General features: G+C 34.8%; 1 protein-coding gene across 1 annotated transcript; it reads left to right on the top strand.

Moving 5' to 3' along the window:
- Positions 1-10,062: 10,062 nt before the first annotated feature.
- LOC140161692 (medium-chain acyl-CoA ligase ACSF2, mitochondrial-like) lies at positions 10,063-15,395 on the top strand. Its single transcript, XM_072184995.1, has 8 exons — positions 10,063-10,146; positions 11,788-11,936; positions 12,218-12,254; positions 12,588-12,677; positions 13,038-13,090; positions 13,421-13,484; positions 13,832-13,900; positions 15,233-15,395. Exons 1-8 carry the CDS (start codon positions 10,063-10,065, stop codon positions 15,293-15,295), a joined length of 609 nt encoding a protein of 202 aa, XP_072041096.1. The 3' UTR covers positions 15,296-15,395.
- Positions 15,396-17,070: the final 1,675 nt, after the last annotated feature.

Genomic DNA, 17,070 nt, shown 5'->3' with positions numbered 1-17,070 from the left:
TTCCAATATCGTCTTCGACTTCGTCTCGCACGATATTTTAAAACTATAGCTCGACCGATAAATGTATGTATCATCCTCAATCCATCCAATTATATATCAAACATGGGCAAAAGTTGCACCATCCCATATTTTACGTTTGACATGACCCATTTGGGTCAAATGTCATGCATGAGTAATTTTGGCTAAACATGTGGTTTTACCAAAAATGCTTCTTCTCCTACGTATATATGAGCATAAATGATAATATTGGATGCCTTATTTCGGGTGATTCGCTTTGGAAATATCAGACTAAACTTCGTCTCGTCCAATATTTTCATAGCTCATCCAATATAATCTGGTATCGCCCCGAGCCATCCAATATTTTATCTTAACTTATCTTATTTTATCTTAACACTAAATAATAATAATAATAATAATAATAATAATAATAATAATAATAATAATAATAACACTACTACTACTACTACTACTACTACTACTACTACTACTACTACTACTACTACTACTACTACTACTACTACTACTACTACTACTACTACTACTACTACTACTACTACTACTAATAATAATAATAACAATAATAATAATAATAATAATAATAATAATAATATATCAGGTAAAATACAAATATATCAAAGTAAAAATGTTAGATAAAAACATTTCATTTACATTTACATGCGGCAAGAAATGAAAAGAGAGTATGGATGACCGGCATCCACGTCCTCAGCAATAAAAGAACATGAAAAAACAACATATTTAATTCAGGCAAAACCTTTAACTCTCGATACCATTTTGCCCCGTCATTATCTTTCACGAGGATTGCACGAGGGGAAATTTCATGCAATTATTTTGATACCAAACATAATTATTACATTTTCCTTCCCTATTACAACATAATTGACCAATAGTACACCTCAAATGCAATGCAACATATCAATGCTAGTAAGAAAAATTTGTGTTTCTCATTGAGAATTGTGAAATTGATCTTCTTTCTGCACCTTCTTTACTTCTGAAATTTAGACGAAAATCATTATTCTATTCTGTTGTGATATGGTTGATGATGATAGATTGAAATCATTTCTTAGTAGAAAATCCAATCTAACAAGGGTATATGCAAATATTGCTTTTACCGTTGCCCAGGTCATACTGATGATGTAGCACGAAATGAACATAAAATTTATCTTTTAATCTTTAGCACAATGCCTAGTCTTAGGAACACTTGTAATAGAAAAAAACTGATTGCTATACTTGGGCTTGCAGTTACAATAAGAAGAACAACAATACAATAATATGTTCAATGTTGACATCCCCGTCTTTCCTCATCCACTGCTACTTATATTGAGAGTTATGTCCTTGTGACTTGATGAATGGAATATTGCACAACTTCAGAAGTTACCAAAAAAGCCTTTTCTCCTACAGAATACATGATAAAGTAATGAGACTTGAACGTTAGCATTGGCTATAGTCGGGGCCTATAGAGTTGTTACAGATTTGTGGTCAAAGGTCATTAAGGGAGTATTTACACAACCCAAACCTACTCCAACCTATATCTAATTCCCTACCCCTAACATCGCCATAACCCGAATTCTATAACTCTATTCCTAATCTACCCTACCCCTAATCCTATCCATCATAGCCTAACCTGGTGGCGTAAAGTGTGTGTGTGTGGGGGGGGGGCTCATTTTGCATGGATAATGATTTCTGAATTAAAACTCATCTTTGCATTGCGTTTTGCATTTTCTTGGATTTTGTTTAGAAATGTGAAACAATAAGAGTGTTAGTAGTATGTTTCACCGGCCTTGAATGTTTTAAGAGATGCACTTACCGCAAGAAGATGTGGTTACGGATGATGAATCGGAATATGGTCCATCCAGCTCACCATTAGATCCCCTAGCCCTAAATGAATAAGCGGTATTACATTGTAAACCACTGAGGGTGACTGTAAGATTATCATTTTCTTGTACGTAAGACAAAGCTGCAGCAGGTATCACCTCAAACTCATATATGGTATCACCTCCTCTGCTTCCACAAGGTATTGCATTCAGGCTAAGTGTTAGAGTTGTTTTCTGCAGGTCAATGATACTCGTAATCGTACCAGGGGCTTCAGATGGAGCTGTCAAAATATGAAAAGAAATATCTGGTTAGTATGGGGGGGTAATCAGCATATTTGTTGGTGTTTGAACATGAATGGCGTACACATTTGATTCACATTTGATTTGCAACTTATTTTGTTTAGTAGACATCACAGGGAATTGAAAACTGATTAACAACACTCGATGTGACATAGTGCAGTTATGTCCACGGCAAATTCACCGTGACCTTTACAGCCATAAACCCGCTTAGTGAAGAGATATGCAGTACTAAACCATTATAGTAATCGATTGTCCAATGCAAATTTATTACCACGTGATAATACTAATCCAATGAGCGATCGAATTGTCCGCTACGGTCGACTAATCCAATCGATAATGACGCTATTGACATGTACGGGCGGAGCTCCACTGACTGAGTTTTGGGGTATTTTTCACTGGTTTGCTGCCATTTACTCATCAAGGCGGTCCCCCGTTATTATAAGAACTACCATACTTGATTGACAGAAAGTACTAAATTGGTACCTATTACGGTTTCGTGACACCCCTCTCCCAAATGCGACCAACCCAGGCCGGCCCGGTGAAGCAAAATGTGCATTGGAATAACACAGGAGTTGGTAGATTTCTTTCTCATACAAATGTATGGTCCCCCGTTATTAAAGCTTGTACCGGGTTGAAAAATCAGATATTTGGAAAAGAATAAGTAATTGAAACATTGAGCAAGTACTAAAATCATAGCTTTTATACTTGTTGATATATGACGCTAACTAGTTCATCTCCTATATCTACAACACAGCGCTACCAGTAGGGGTCAATTGCCTATTGTGAGTGCCCATGTGTTGGAGGGAAACCTGAATTTATTTTCTCAGCAAATAGGGGGAAATATGAAAGTTGTTTTCATCTTTCACACCTAGTAAGCAAGTACCAGGATAGGCCAGTCAGTGCAAAGCACATGATATAAATAGGGGCGCTGGGGAACATCACATTATAAAGCTAGTTTAAAAAAAATATAAACATACCATATAGTTTTTTCATGCCTTGGTTCCAGAGGGGGCGTCATATGGAAAGGTTTGGCTTCTCTTATAAACGCATCTATGCACAATTTCCACCTCGATACACCTGAGCACACAATTTCGTCCAAGAGCTTCCAAGCAAGCAGTGAATTGTCTCTTTACAGTCTTTGTTTACACGCTTGAGTGCATTGCATCATAAGAGCTATGTAAGCTTCTAGCTGGTGACTATAGTGGAAAATAGGCATCTGTGATTGTGTTTTGTCAAAACCTCAAATGTTCCCGTCATCCAATCAGAACATATCAATTTGTAAGCGCTCTTCTAGTTCATTGAATTTACAACCGTATGGCAAAACAGTAGTTTTTTTTTGCACAAGATTTGCAACTTAAAGAGAAATATCTGTGTACTCGGGTGTATCAAGGTGGAAATTGTGCGCAGATGCATTTATAAGAGAATCGTTTTGTAGCCAAACCTTTTTATATGAATTTTTTTATATCGAACGAAAGCTAACATTTCCCCCTAAAAACACTTTTTTTAGTAACAACCTTAAAATGGTCACATTTGCATATCAAAACGGTTAATGGAAAACAACCCTTTTCCGTGTTCCTATTTTGAATTTATAAAAATAGAAAAACGGTAAGTTTGAATTCTAAGCATAAAAATAAAAGAATAATACCAATTGAGTGTTTTTAGTCTTTAGTGTAAATAAAAAAAATAAGTACCTGGTTTAACTAGCCGTTATTATTATTATTTTTTTAAACTTTGGTCATAGATCGAATAGAATTGTAACAGATAGAATAAAATAAATAAATAAATAAATAAATAAATAAATAAATAAATAAATAAATAAATAAATAAATAAATAAATAAATAATCCGTAATATAAAGTGTGCCGTCTTACCTACTTCATTTGTAACAAAGGAAACTGCTGTGCTTTGATCATAGTTGTAGACATTACCGGCTGACAAAGCTCGTGATTTAAGACAGTATCTATATCTGGAGAATGGATTCAGTCCAGTTACTTCTATCCAGTAGGAGTAAGTTGCTCGGAACTCTTCGTCTTCTTGACAGTTCCATTGTCCCCATTCTGTAGACTGTTGCTGCATGTTGAATGCGTCAGGAGCATTACATCCATCTTTGTTGGTCAGCGTGTAGACAACCTGAAATGTACTGGGTTTGCCAGGATCGTAACATTCCCATGATACTCGAAATGTTGAATACGTGACAGTAGTTTGTTGAACATTATACGGTTCACATTGACCTAAAATTCAAACAATTCAAACAAAAATCAATACACCCTCAGCATACTGAAGAAAGTTTTGTGACACATCCTATGATAAACGTCCTTTGCTGAATATTTATTTCAGTTATATCACGAATATATCTCTATCCATAAATACAACAATAAGTACCAACATTATCCGTGATGTCGCTATATTTCGTCATAATGTGAGTCCACTCTCCCAAAATTAGGAAAGCAAATAAAATATTATGTTATTTAAATATTTCAATTCATGCCGATCCTCCGGACGAGAACCAAAAAATTAATTTTATGTGGCTTATGAACAATCTGATTCCAAGTGTTGAGTTTAAGGGATTGGCTGAACCAAAACACTCTAAAATTCATCATTTTTTTCCCATTTTGGTAACCACAGACATGATAGATGTGCTACTGAATGGCAAAAGTGAAAACAATTTGATCAGAACAAAATCGGACATACGATTGTCCGAGACACTGACGATAGGAATTTACACTTTCAGAGCGGGTTATTTACATGTTTCATGCAATAGATTAATGTATTGTGATCAAATTGTATACTCCACTGTTTTGCATATTTAAAAGCAAAAACCGTGTCTCGTAATGGCCCATTTCTATAGAACAGTAAATATTACTGGTTACCACCACTAATGGGAACATATCTCAGGCCTAAAATGTCACATTATAGGGGCAAGGACTTCAACTACTGCACTGGAAATTTTATTTCAAAACAGACAACAGTTATGGAGTTACAGTCAAAAATAAGGGAAAACCAATATTTGATCAATAAATCAATAACTACTTGCCTTGGGTTGCTGAATTTTCAGTGCAGTAGTTGTAGTCCTTGCCCCTGTAATATACATATCTTACTTGTCACAAATGGGCTATAATTTTTGAGAAAAATGCAAAAATAGGCATAAAATTGGCCAGGGGTGTAGTACCCCCTTAAACTCTACAAAATGGCAGTAAATGAGCAGATATTCTGCAAAAAATGCAAAAATAAAAAGATGATTTACTGCGTTTTCTCATGTGACCCGGGGCCATCTTAACTTTTTGCCGTCTGGTACCGTACGAGCGGTAGACAACAAACATTATCGGTAGGATATTGAACAACTGACACTGATCAGAAGTTTTTATCCCGGGTCATTTATACCAGCGAGAGGGGCAGGGCAGAGGGGCGGTTCGATGTTTATGAGAATTTACCCGCTCCGAAAATCCAAATTAGCAGCTGCTGTAGTCTGACCCAATGCTGCCTAAATGAGTCCCATAATATTTTTTTTTTACATTATTACTAATTAACAATTTACAGTTTGTACATCAACATGGTCAAAACTGTAACGAAACTTCCAACGGATAATACAGTCAGATTAGTTTATTTCATGTTCGTTTACAAGCAAGTACTTTTTAGTCATTGTAAGTAGTCAGTTAAAATATTAATGAATTTTATTAATCCTACCTGATATTTCTGCGATATAAATATATAGTAGATAAAGAAAACTATAATACTTCCTGGTCGTCGCCATTTTCACATCGTTGACTAAGCAGAAACCGACCTGTCGCGACCTCTTAGACAATGACAATAGAAAACATGCACCAACATAACCATGTAAAGAATAATTGTTTTTAATGTATTTTCTGGCTGAAACTGCCATTAATATTTTTAATTCTGTCATTAATGGTAGTCCTATGACTAGTAGTGAGAAGAAACTGCTGACAATTTCAAGACCAATGACGATCATAGGCTCCTGATTATATTAAAAATATCGGCTGGGGAGGGATAATCCATATGAGGCCCGACCGAAGTGCCAAGGGTGGTATCCCCCTTTCCAATTGAAGCACAGTTGCCTCCTCTAAGTCGAAAAAATTTGAAAATAATGGGGTAAACATTTTTTTCGTAGTTTTCATCGTATCTGAACAGGCTTTATATGTACAAATCTAGTAGGCGGGGGGTGCTGGAGGGCGTATGTAACTATAAACGGTGACCATCCCAGAAATAATAATAATAATAATAATAATAATAATAATAATAATAATAATAATAATAATAATAATAATAATAATAATAATAATAATAATAATAATAATAATAATAATAGACAAAAATATGAATCAAATACTTATACTTGACTCAACAACGAATTTTCTAGTAACGTTGCGACCCGGTGGGGTCCCAGGCGTGTGATAACAGGAAACGGAGCCCCCCCTTCTTATTGAGTTCTTAGTACTACTGTTTTCAGGAAACCGACCCATACTGACCAATACCTTCAGTTTGGGTCACATCACCCCCTTGTGCACAAATTAGGGGTGATCCGTACCTTATATCATCGCGCGGATACCATTACTTCTGACGAAAGTGAAGTTTAGAAGGAAAAAGATCACATCCGCAGTGTGGCTACCCAGACTGGGCTTTTGAAAAAGCCGCCACAACCAGAGACACCCCACAACAAAATAACACGGGAGATGTCACAGTTACAATACCCTACTCCACAGGCCTTTCAGAGAGAATAAAAACACTTTCAAGGCATTCGGCATAGCTACCTCCTACAAACCCTCTAATAATTTACGGAGCAAACTGGTGCACGTAAAAGACAAAATTCCAAAAGACAAACAGTCTATTTAAGTAGTTTATGGACTCACGTACTCTGAAACTAGTTGTGCCCAGTCTTATATAGGAGAGACAAAACAGTCTGTTAAAGCTCGCTTTAATCAGCACCGGAGAGGAAGTTCCAACGAAACCCAGGACTCCGCAGTCTTCACCCATTCAAAACTCTCTGGCCACCAATTCAATGCCGACGACATCATAATCTTCGACAAGGAGGAGAGGTGGTTTGAGAGGGGAGTGAAAGAGCTGAGCAGCCAGAACTCAATAAGAAGGGGGGGCTCCGTTTCCTGTTATCACACGCCTGGGACCCCACCGGGTCGCAACGTTACTAGAAAATTCGTTGTTGAGTCAAGTATAAGTATTTGATTCATATTTTTGTCTATTATTATTATTATTATTATTATTATTATTATTATTATTATTATTATTATTATTATTATTATTATTATTATTATTATTATTATATTGATGAATTTATGACTATTCTCACAACAAAAATGTTCACTTATGTGAGCTTTCGGCTTGCGTCGCTAAGCCTTTTTCAAACTGATGTTATTGATCTTGATAAGTGTCACATGACGAATTATTATTATTATTATTATTATTATTATTATTATTATTATTATTATTATTATTATTATTATTATTATTATTATTATTATTATTATTATTATTATTATTATTATTATTATGGATGTCCACTGTCAATACATTTGCTACTAGAACAGTTTTCTACTTAGTGTATGTGTGCACTCATCCATATATTGTCTATGCAAACACATATCTATGCAGGAAGTCCCAGACCTGTTAGATGGTATACAGTTGTTTGCATTGGCCCAATTTAGACCTATAACAGGGTGTTTCATGAAATTCCTGATTCATCCAGAAAACATTAACCAAACTCTTTTCTGATTGGTCAGTAAATAGAAAGGACCTTCCTTTATCAAGGGATCAACTTAAAAAAATTAATGAGATTAACCATTCTGTGCATCAGGTGTTGAAACGCAATTATCTCGAATTTGGATTGATTCAGACAAGCAAACTTACATACTCATAAAATTTAACTATTTTTGAAGACAAAATGTGCAAGATATTAAGAAATTAAAGAATGTTTAAGCCTTCCAAAACCCATCTCAAATTATGCACTTCTGGCCACCATGTCCATTTTAGATATGCTACCCATCATGGCTTCCATACACAGAGTATATTGCTCAATGTAGTAAAGTTAACCTTTGGAGTTGGAGCAAATTTCTCAAAATTGGTAGTGATGAATGTTACCAAACTTATGTCATGATGAAATATAATCATTTTTGAAGATAAAATGTGCTGACCTGAAAAGATTGAACAATGTTTAAGACTTCTGCTATTCATTTGAAATAATGCACTTATTGTTCAGCTCCTCTATGGAGATTTTTTAATGGCAGCCATCTATGATCATGCTTTTTTACATGTTCTAGCAGCCCTATATAAAACCGTGGCACTCGAAAAGCCACATCTCTGGAATGAAACGTCCGATTAAGATTCTTTAAACGCCAAAATGTTACTTTCACCAATAAGTTAGATCTGAATCAATTTAAAAGTACTTCAATTTTTAGTGGACATGCCTATTATTATTACTATTAAACTTCATAATTGATAGCGACTCTTACCCTTTATCAAATCAAGATCGAAGACGATGATCCCAGCATCTCACTCTATAACTTTGAGACGACTCTCATAATATTCCCTGAGACGTTAGTGTATACTTGATTTACATCTGATATCATGTTAAACACCAGGTATGCGTTGACAATTTCTTTTGCGGGAGCAGCATCATGTTTTGGTGTAGTGCTACCTCTTGTTAAATCCAAATCAACTACTTTCATAGTTTCACCTACATACAATGTGGAGACGTTTGCGAGATGTCTACAGGACCAAAGGTTGTTATATGTTTGTTTGTCCCTATGGAATCAGTTACAAACACTTTAATTTTACTTTAATTGCAATCTTGGCCACTGCATCATTAATTTAAAGACCTGTACCTACGTAATAAAATAATTAATTAATTAACGTCAGTACTATCTTTATTATTGATTAGCTTTCTGATTGCATTACTTTGTTATGAGAATATGAAAAAAGCACCTATTTATCTCAGTCTGCAAACAGTCAACATTTTTTCCTTCCACAGATGCACCGATGTTGTCCTGTTCATCCATCATCTTAGTGACTTAGTACATCTTCCTAATTTACAAAGTTATGAGTACGTAGGTACCGAGAACAAACTATATTATAATGATTAATTTTGCCTCATACATGGATACATGAAGGAGTAACAGAATTCTTGAAGCCTGTCTGCATCAATGAAATAATCTGTCTGTATCAATGAAATGTACGTAGTTCTCGAATTGTTAAATTGTGAAGAAGTGTATTTTACAACAGGATTTGGCGGTCATGCAAAGAGGTCTCTAATCGGGTGTTTATACTTCGCTTTGTAGACACACATTCCCATCCATGCATTCATTCATGTTCCATTTATTCAATACGATTTGTAACCAATTTAAATAAGAATATTCCCGCCATGCAAAGCAAGCACCATTTATGCCATTTAATCAATGTACTACAACTTATATATGACCTAATTTGCTTTATCATTATTACATTCTTTTCAGTTTGTGTAACGGGAAGCATTATACCCATTACACTGAGAAGAAAGTAGAAGCAACTAGCACCATTTGTCACAGTAAGTTTTGCCTTCATTTTATGCTACAACACTCTTAATATCACTGGGGAAGGAATGGGAGATCGCAAATAATCAACATATTGTTGTAAATCACAACCAACAGTGCGAAAGTGTGGTAAAAGCAGAACATTATGACTAATTCTGATACATCACAGTAAATGTTGCTAAATTTCAGGAGTCTTGAGATTATATGCTAAATTGCAGAAAAGTGTGTAAAATTCTGCTAAATTAGAGAAGACTGCTAAACTGCGGTAAGTAACATTTGCAACATCCACCATATAAGGTGCTTGAAGTCTAACCGACCACACTAACCGATTAACACTTGCATGTTTGTAATCATTCGATTTCGATTTTTTTACAGAACCAATATGGTGCAACAGAGATGTTAGGAATTCATTTGTCCCACCCACTGGATCCTGCATATGTCCTGGATTCGGCTGCCGTCTATCCAACTGGTGGAATTGAGGTATCACAGTACCTTTTTGTGTAATTCAATATCTATATCAGCACCAAGTCTAGGGTCTGTGGTTGTGGTTGTTCGGCAATGGTTAAAAGCAACGAGTAACAATGTAATGCGTCTTTACATCAAACAAACACGTATAGCTGCTTGGCAATCTAAAACACAGGTCTCTTTGGGAAAGGCATGGTTTGTTCGGGAGTGTGGCATCTGAAGCACCAAAAAGATAAATGGGGTAGAAATCTAATTTTCAGTGGCCTGCAGCGTTTCCTGTAAAGGTGTTTTATTATAAAGTTATGATTGAGATTACTTTTGAAGTCTAATACCACGTTACCCAGTCATGTAATATTTCTGGACAAATGTTACTACCTTCAGTGGATAGCAGTTTGCATAATTTAAAGAGTACGTATACCATGAACAATTTCTACATACCTAGTCCCATGTTGAATTGCCTCAGGGATTCTTTCAGCGATGTTGGATTTTTGAGAAAGCCTTCAGATCTTGGTAAATGAGCTGTAGCCTGTATGGTACAACATATTTTATTCCAAACAAACTTAACTTTTCTTTTGACATGTTGCAAATGCCCTTGTTTTTGAGCAGAGGGTTCAACTCTGAATCAAACATTTGTCTTTTAAACATGTTAAATCTCCCTACATTCCTATTGACATGATGTTGCAAGGAATGACTTAGAAGATCTACATATGGATACAATGCAATATAAAAATAAATTGAGTATTGTTATCTGTTGTCAAATAAGACATGAAGTGTTAGGTTACTCATACTGCAGTTACTGTCCGTTTTCCTATACACAATACACAGTGCTCTCACCATTGACGCGTGACCCCTACAAATGATGTATGTTGGGAGAATGGACACTTGCCTAGTTAACATCACTGTGTGAAAAATAACCAGCCAATATTTTATTTATTCTCCAAAACTTCTAGCAAATATATTTCTCTAACATGACCTAAAATTACAGCTAGGTTAGATGTTCAGAAATGGTCGCACTTTTGTAAAATATGAGTGAGGGCAAGGCATAGCTAGCCAACTCCCCGTGTTATTTGAATGGAGATTTGACCGAAAATATTGGTATCGGACCGCTCACTTCTGAAGGATGCCACAAAAAACCGGTAACATGTCCTAAATTTTTAGCTAATTTAGGTGTTTGGAGAGGGTCGTACTTTTGTGTTTTAGGAAGGACATGTAAACGACAGATAACACCAAAAATATGAAGAAATTATTTCTAAACCGTGTTAAGTCAAAAATCATTATGTTGCTCATTTTCAAGAATGCTGGTTTACAAAAAGCACGACATTGTCTGATTTCGTGAACAAAGCCACACATAACATTGTTTCCTTTCGTTTCCTTTATAATCGGTTACCCAACTGAAGCTATGAATACCAGCTTTATTGCGATATCGCACATGAAAACAGTCACTTGTGCACAACCAGAGAAGATCCGATTTAATCAGTTGAGCTGTTTCAATGAGTGTTATCTTGGTTTAATAGCTTTTAATGGGGTTAAGTCCTGCAAAGGTCGAGATGAATTCTACTGTAGACATGACTGCATCATGTGTCACAGTAATGAGTTATAGAATTGCAAATGTGCCGAATATATAACTTAGTCTCAATGTGGACATTGCTTTTTTAGGTAAAAATAGTCAATGAAAAGGGCGAAACTGTCCCAATAGACACACGTGGAGAGATATGCATACGTGGGTACGCTGTGTTCAAGTATTACTGGATGGACGAAAAGCTGACTAAAGACGCCAAGGACGAGAATGGCTGGTGGCATACAAGGTAAGCTGGAAATTGACGTCCGATAATTAACGAACATGATTTATAATAAAATGTTAGGTGATTGCTCGTACTATGTTCACTAAATTATGTGCAAGTATCTTTGTGGAATCAAAAATAACAATAATAACGAGTACGTGAACTTGTAAGTTTTATGTGACTTCTTGTGAAATATGTTTTAGAGGTCAAGTAAAAGCAGATCTTGGGCTGTGTAGTAATGTCTACATTGCATGACCTGTCCACTACGTAAATTATTTAGTATTGTTTTTTTTCAATTACCTCAGAGATCTTGGAATCATGGATGATAAGGGATACTTTCGTGTATAATACAATAATAACATGTAAACAGTCAGAATTTTCAAAATTATAGTAAAACCTAATCTTTTGTAATAGTTTAAGGGTATCACACACCTTTATATCAATTAACTAACCCTTTTTAAGAACTGCATTGTTCGCATCGCCTTTTGATAAATATTTGTTAAATGTTTGAGAATTGCATCTTCACCCAAAGTAATCGAGTTAAGCATTTAATAGTATATGGGCCAAGACATAACTGATTCTAGACAAGTTATGATCATTTAACATACCGATAACATTATGAGATTCTTAATACCTCGGCCATAACACGAGTTCTTGTACTCCCATTTTCATCAGGATCTAATTGTCATCAAAGAAGCCATTAATGTTGCCCCACTTGAGCTGGAAGCTGTGCTCTATGAACACGAAGCGGAAGCAGATGCCTTGGTTTGTATACTTCTCGTTTTGGGTAACGAATGTTAGAATTGGGCCTGCATGTTATTAAGATTAAAAAACGCAAGTTTTACAATTCAATGAGACGTACGAACACAGAGGTGGATATGCAAGGGACAATTTCTGTAGAAATTTCTGTCCAAAATCAAGATTATGCAATTTTCATAGCACGTTGCAAAGGTCTTTCTTATCGGTAAAAACAATAACTAACTACTTACAAAATGTAATGAAAGCAAAATGTCAAGCTGTTTTTCAGTACTCGTAGTCCTCCTACCCATTCATTGAATAATGCAGACATTCAAAAAATGTGGTAGTTGTCGCGTTGTTAACTTCATTTTTAAACATTTTGAACAGGTTGTTGGTGTCCCAGATGAGCGTTCATTCGAGGAGGTTTGCGCTTGCATCAAGTAAGTTAGACCGATGATCATAATAAACTACTGCAAAATCGTGTATTTGTAATAATTAGACACGTTATTTAAAACAATAGAAATCACAAGAAATATAATCGGGTGCATGTCTTCCCTCGAAACCTGAGATAATGCAAGACGTGTCAACTGAAGCCTGTTTTGAGACACGTCTTTATTTTATGGTTACATGAGTTTTACATTTGTCGTTACTATGAGACTTTCAACATATCTCAAAAATTATTATGAATCGGCATATTCTCACTCCGCACATATTCTACATGCTGTATTTGACTATCGACTTGACGATCTTCACCATTTGCGTCATTTTAGATTGAATAAGGAGAACCCGGTTACTGTGAATGGAGATGACATACGAGAGTATTGCGAGGGGAAGGTAACACTTATAAAATGTCAAATAAAGTGGGTAAAAAACTATTTAAAAGTGTTACCTTGTGGCGCGTAACAACTAAGGGACGAACCATTTGACTTCCAGGGGTGTGCTCGAAGTTTTTGAAAAAAAACCCCACTTCACCAAATGAGCAAGAAAAACCCAAATTGCCACACTATTACTAAAACAACCCAACTTTACCCACTTAACTGTGTATGCAATAATCCATTAAAATAAGAATAAAAAACACATGGGCTACGTGTTAATAACAATAATAATAACAATAAAAAAAAATTAATATGATAGTAACAAACAGTACATTTCCTCACCATTGTTACTACATTTTTACACAGGTTTCCACACTCCTTATGCCAAAGTATGTGTTATTCGTTGACAAGTTTCCTACCACAGACACTGGCAAGGTAAGTCAATTTGTTTACACGGAAAATATGCTCAACATTGGTTGTCAGTAATTGATTTTTACTTGGTGATTGCATCGTGTTTACCACTTGAACAGGATCATTGTGAAAAGTATCACAAAATTGTCTATATAATAATATTGGCTGGTAATACACAGCCGAACGTAAGTCAGACCAATGGCAAATATATAAAAATGGCATTCCTTATTTCACAAACTTAGGACCCATAATACCCTGCATAATACCAAAATGAAGTTTGTTAAGAGTTTGCAATGTACCAATCCGGCAATCCAGATTTTGCCTAAAATATACTGCGCCAATAAAGTATCCTTACACTTGGAAAAATAACCACAATTTCCAAACTGAACAATATTGGGGTAAATCTAATCCTGCACATTATGACACCCCATTGAATCCAATGTGACCTCAAGAAGTAAAGTTACAAGCAATTGAATAGACGAAGGTCCAGTTTTAAACGTGACAAACTAGCCTATGCAAGGCGCAAAAAGATTCCAACAAGCGCAACAAAGAGACAACACAGTTTCTTCAATGAAGCGTTATTTAAAGCAGTTTTTTATTTCAGTTTTTACTTCTCTGTACTTTTCATAACTTTCATTTTATTTGTCAGTTTTGTTTCAGTTTTCTTTTGTTCCTTTTGTTTTAAATTAAAGCCAAACGAATAAATTAGCCATTCACCACTCTCAAACCAGATGTCTAGTCTGTGGAATTTTGAATAGGCCAGTTTGTCACTTTTAAAACTGGACCTTCGTCTAATCAAATGCTTGTAACTTTGCTTCTTGAAGTCGCATTGGATTCAATGCGATGTCATAATGTGCAAGATTAGATAGTGCATCTATTAAAAAAAACAAATTTACCCCAATATTGTTCAGGTTGGAAATTGTGATTATTTTTCCAAATGTAAGGATACTTTATTGGCGCAGTATACTTTGAATTCACTCTGAGGTGACGCAAGTTGAAAGGAAATTCAAGGCGTAAGTCTAATTGGCAAATGCATTCTTTTACGTGATGCTACAAAATCTCGTTCATTACTTCAGTCAGAGTAACTCACTTCAGTCAGGTAAAAATTGCCGAAACAAAAGTCAAATGCTTACCCCTGGCGTCATGTTCCATTTACGGACAGAGGACGTGTTGATATGTGGATGCAAAGGTTCAAGTGAATAAACCTTCATAAAATGATATAGCAATTAAATGGAATTAACAGATATACATACCAAGGGTTGCAACATCTAACCCTTAATACACTCTTCAAAAATAGAGGTGAACATTTGTCTATTTGTCTTCATCTATTATTTATTGTTTTTCTTGCTTTTTTAGTTCCACCGACGACGTATGGTCGAAGAGGCATCTAGGCTTTTGAAACTAAAACCTGTCACTTGAATCTGTGATGGCGATGAACAATATTTTGACATTTATATTATTATATATATGGTATCTCAGGGTGCAACACACACACAAAAAACAAAGTAACCAGTTCAACAACCAACCAAACAAGGAAAACAAAACCACACAAACAAAGAGAATAACATATTCCGGAACTTAATTGTAATTATCATATATTTATTAAGATTTGAGTATTTCCAAGTACATGTATTTCTAAATAGATCAACAACATATAAAAAATTATATACAATGTTTTGGTCGCTATCTCAGGATGGATTTTCAGGATATGCGATCCATTTTGCTTTATTCCATGAGCATGGTGATTGCATTACAATTAATATGCAAGCCAATAAGTCTGAGTAACATTAATGCTGATAAAAAGCGCTAACTGCTGGTTAAGAAAATATGACATTAATTTCAATATAACAAAAAATTAATAGCTGTACATTAGTGCTGCCAAATAGACTATAATTAACAGTATAATGAGCTTTTTTTTACAATGAAATGAGTGATTTTTTTTATTCTTTACCATAAAAATAAAACAAAACCAAAAACCAAAAAACCCACACTTTATTTAATTCTGAGTGAACACATTCATGATAAAAGTTACAAGGCTGTCAATGTTCAATAACATACATAAAGGATTAACAAAAATACCCGCCTGAAATTACAACAAACTTGGTTTCATTACTTATAGCAAATTTTGACGATTTGGAAATTTAAAAACCTGTGAAGAGGAAACATTTGGCTACCTTCCCAAAGTTAATTGTTCGTTTTCGAACAATTTACTTTTTTTCAAAAATAATCACATTTTTCAAAAATGATGTTTTCAGAAACAGTTGCATTTTCAACATATTAGCCGACAGTTCATTGTTTTTAATTTCAAGATAATTAACATCTGTATTGTGGTCACTCTATTGTGTAATTTAAGATGACAAACACCTAATAAATGATCTACAAGATTGCTTTATTTTTTTAACATTTTGGATGCAGATCTAACACTTTTTTGTGTTCAACGAAGCAAAACAGACTCGTTTTGACCAAATGTGAGATTTGATTAATGAAAAGTACCAAAAAGTAAATAGAGCAAAAACTAAGGCATCATTATGAATTGATAAATTGGTAACATTCATAGTTTTGATAATGAAAAGTACAATTTGTTTTTGGGCAATGTTATTAATTTGGAAGAAAAGAAAGAAGAAACGAGACAACTTTCGATGGGTCGCCAAATGTTACCACTTTTTTTTTTTTCTCAAATCGTCGAAATGTTAGGGGACTTATTGTTTGTAAACCCTTTATTATGTTTCTGAAATTGAATCCACTTGATTTTGATATTTACATTACACATAATATAATAATATAGGTGATTTCGGGTGTATGCTGCATTACATTAAGATTTTAAGATATAATATATTACTTCATTTTATATAATAGATATAATATTTCATTTTAATAGCAGCTGAGAAAAATTAAAACCAATATTTTTCTTCCGAGTAAATTAATTTATGGTAAAGTTACAACTAAGTATCAGACAATTCGTTTTGCATGCAAGGTTAACTGAAAAGAATTCTTTTTGCAACTACTACTTTCCAAATGATCGTTGCAGGCACTTTCGGCGTGAAATAACATGACTTTCTCAGTTTATATACAGTTGTGTTCCTCCTTGTATTCTTGCCTTTGCTGGATGTATTTTGTGCAGCCATGGACAACAGTTTGGAATATTGTTCACCTTCTTGCCACGAACTTCCTTACAATGAGTATTACTCAATAAT

This window comes from Amphiura filiformis, chromosome 1 (genome assembly GCF_039555335.1).
Source record: "Amphiura filiformis chromosome 1, Afil_fr2py, whole genome shotgun sequence".
Taxonomy (NCBI): domain Eukaryota; kingdom Metazoa; phylum Echinodermata; class Ophiuroidea; order Amphilepidida; family Amphiuridae; genus Amphiura; species Amphiura filiformis.
The sequence above is the reverse complement of the archived record's forward strand: the minus strand, read 5'-3'. Positions and strand labels throughout refer to the sequence as shown.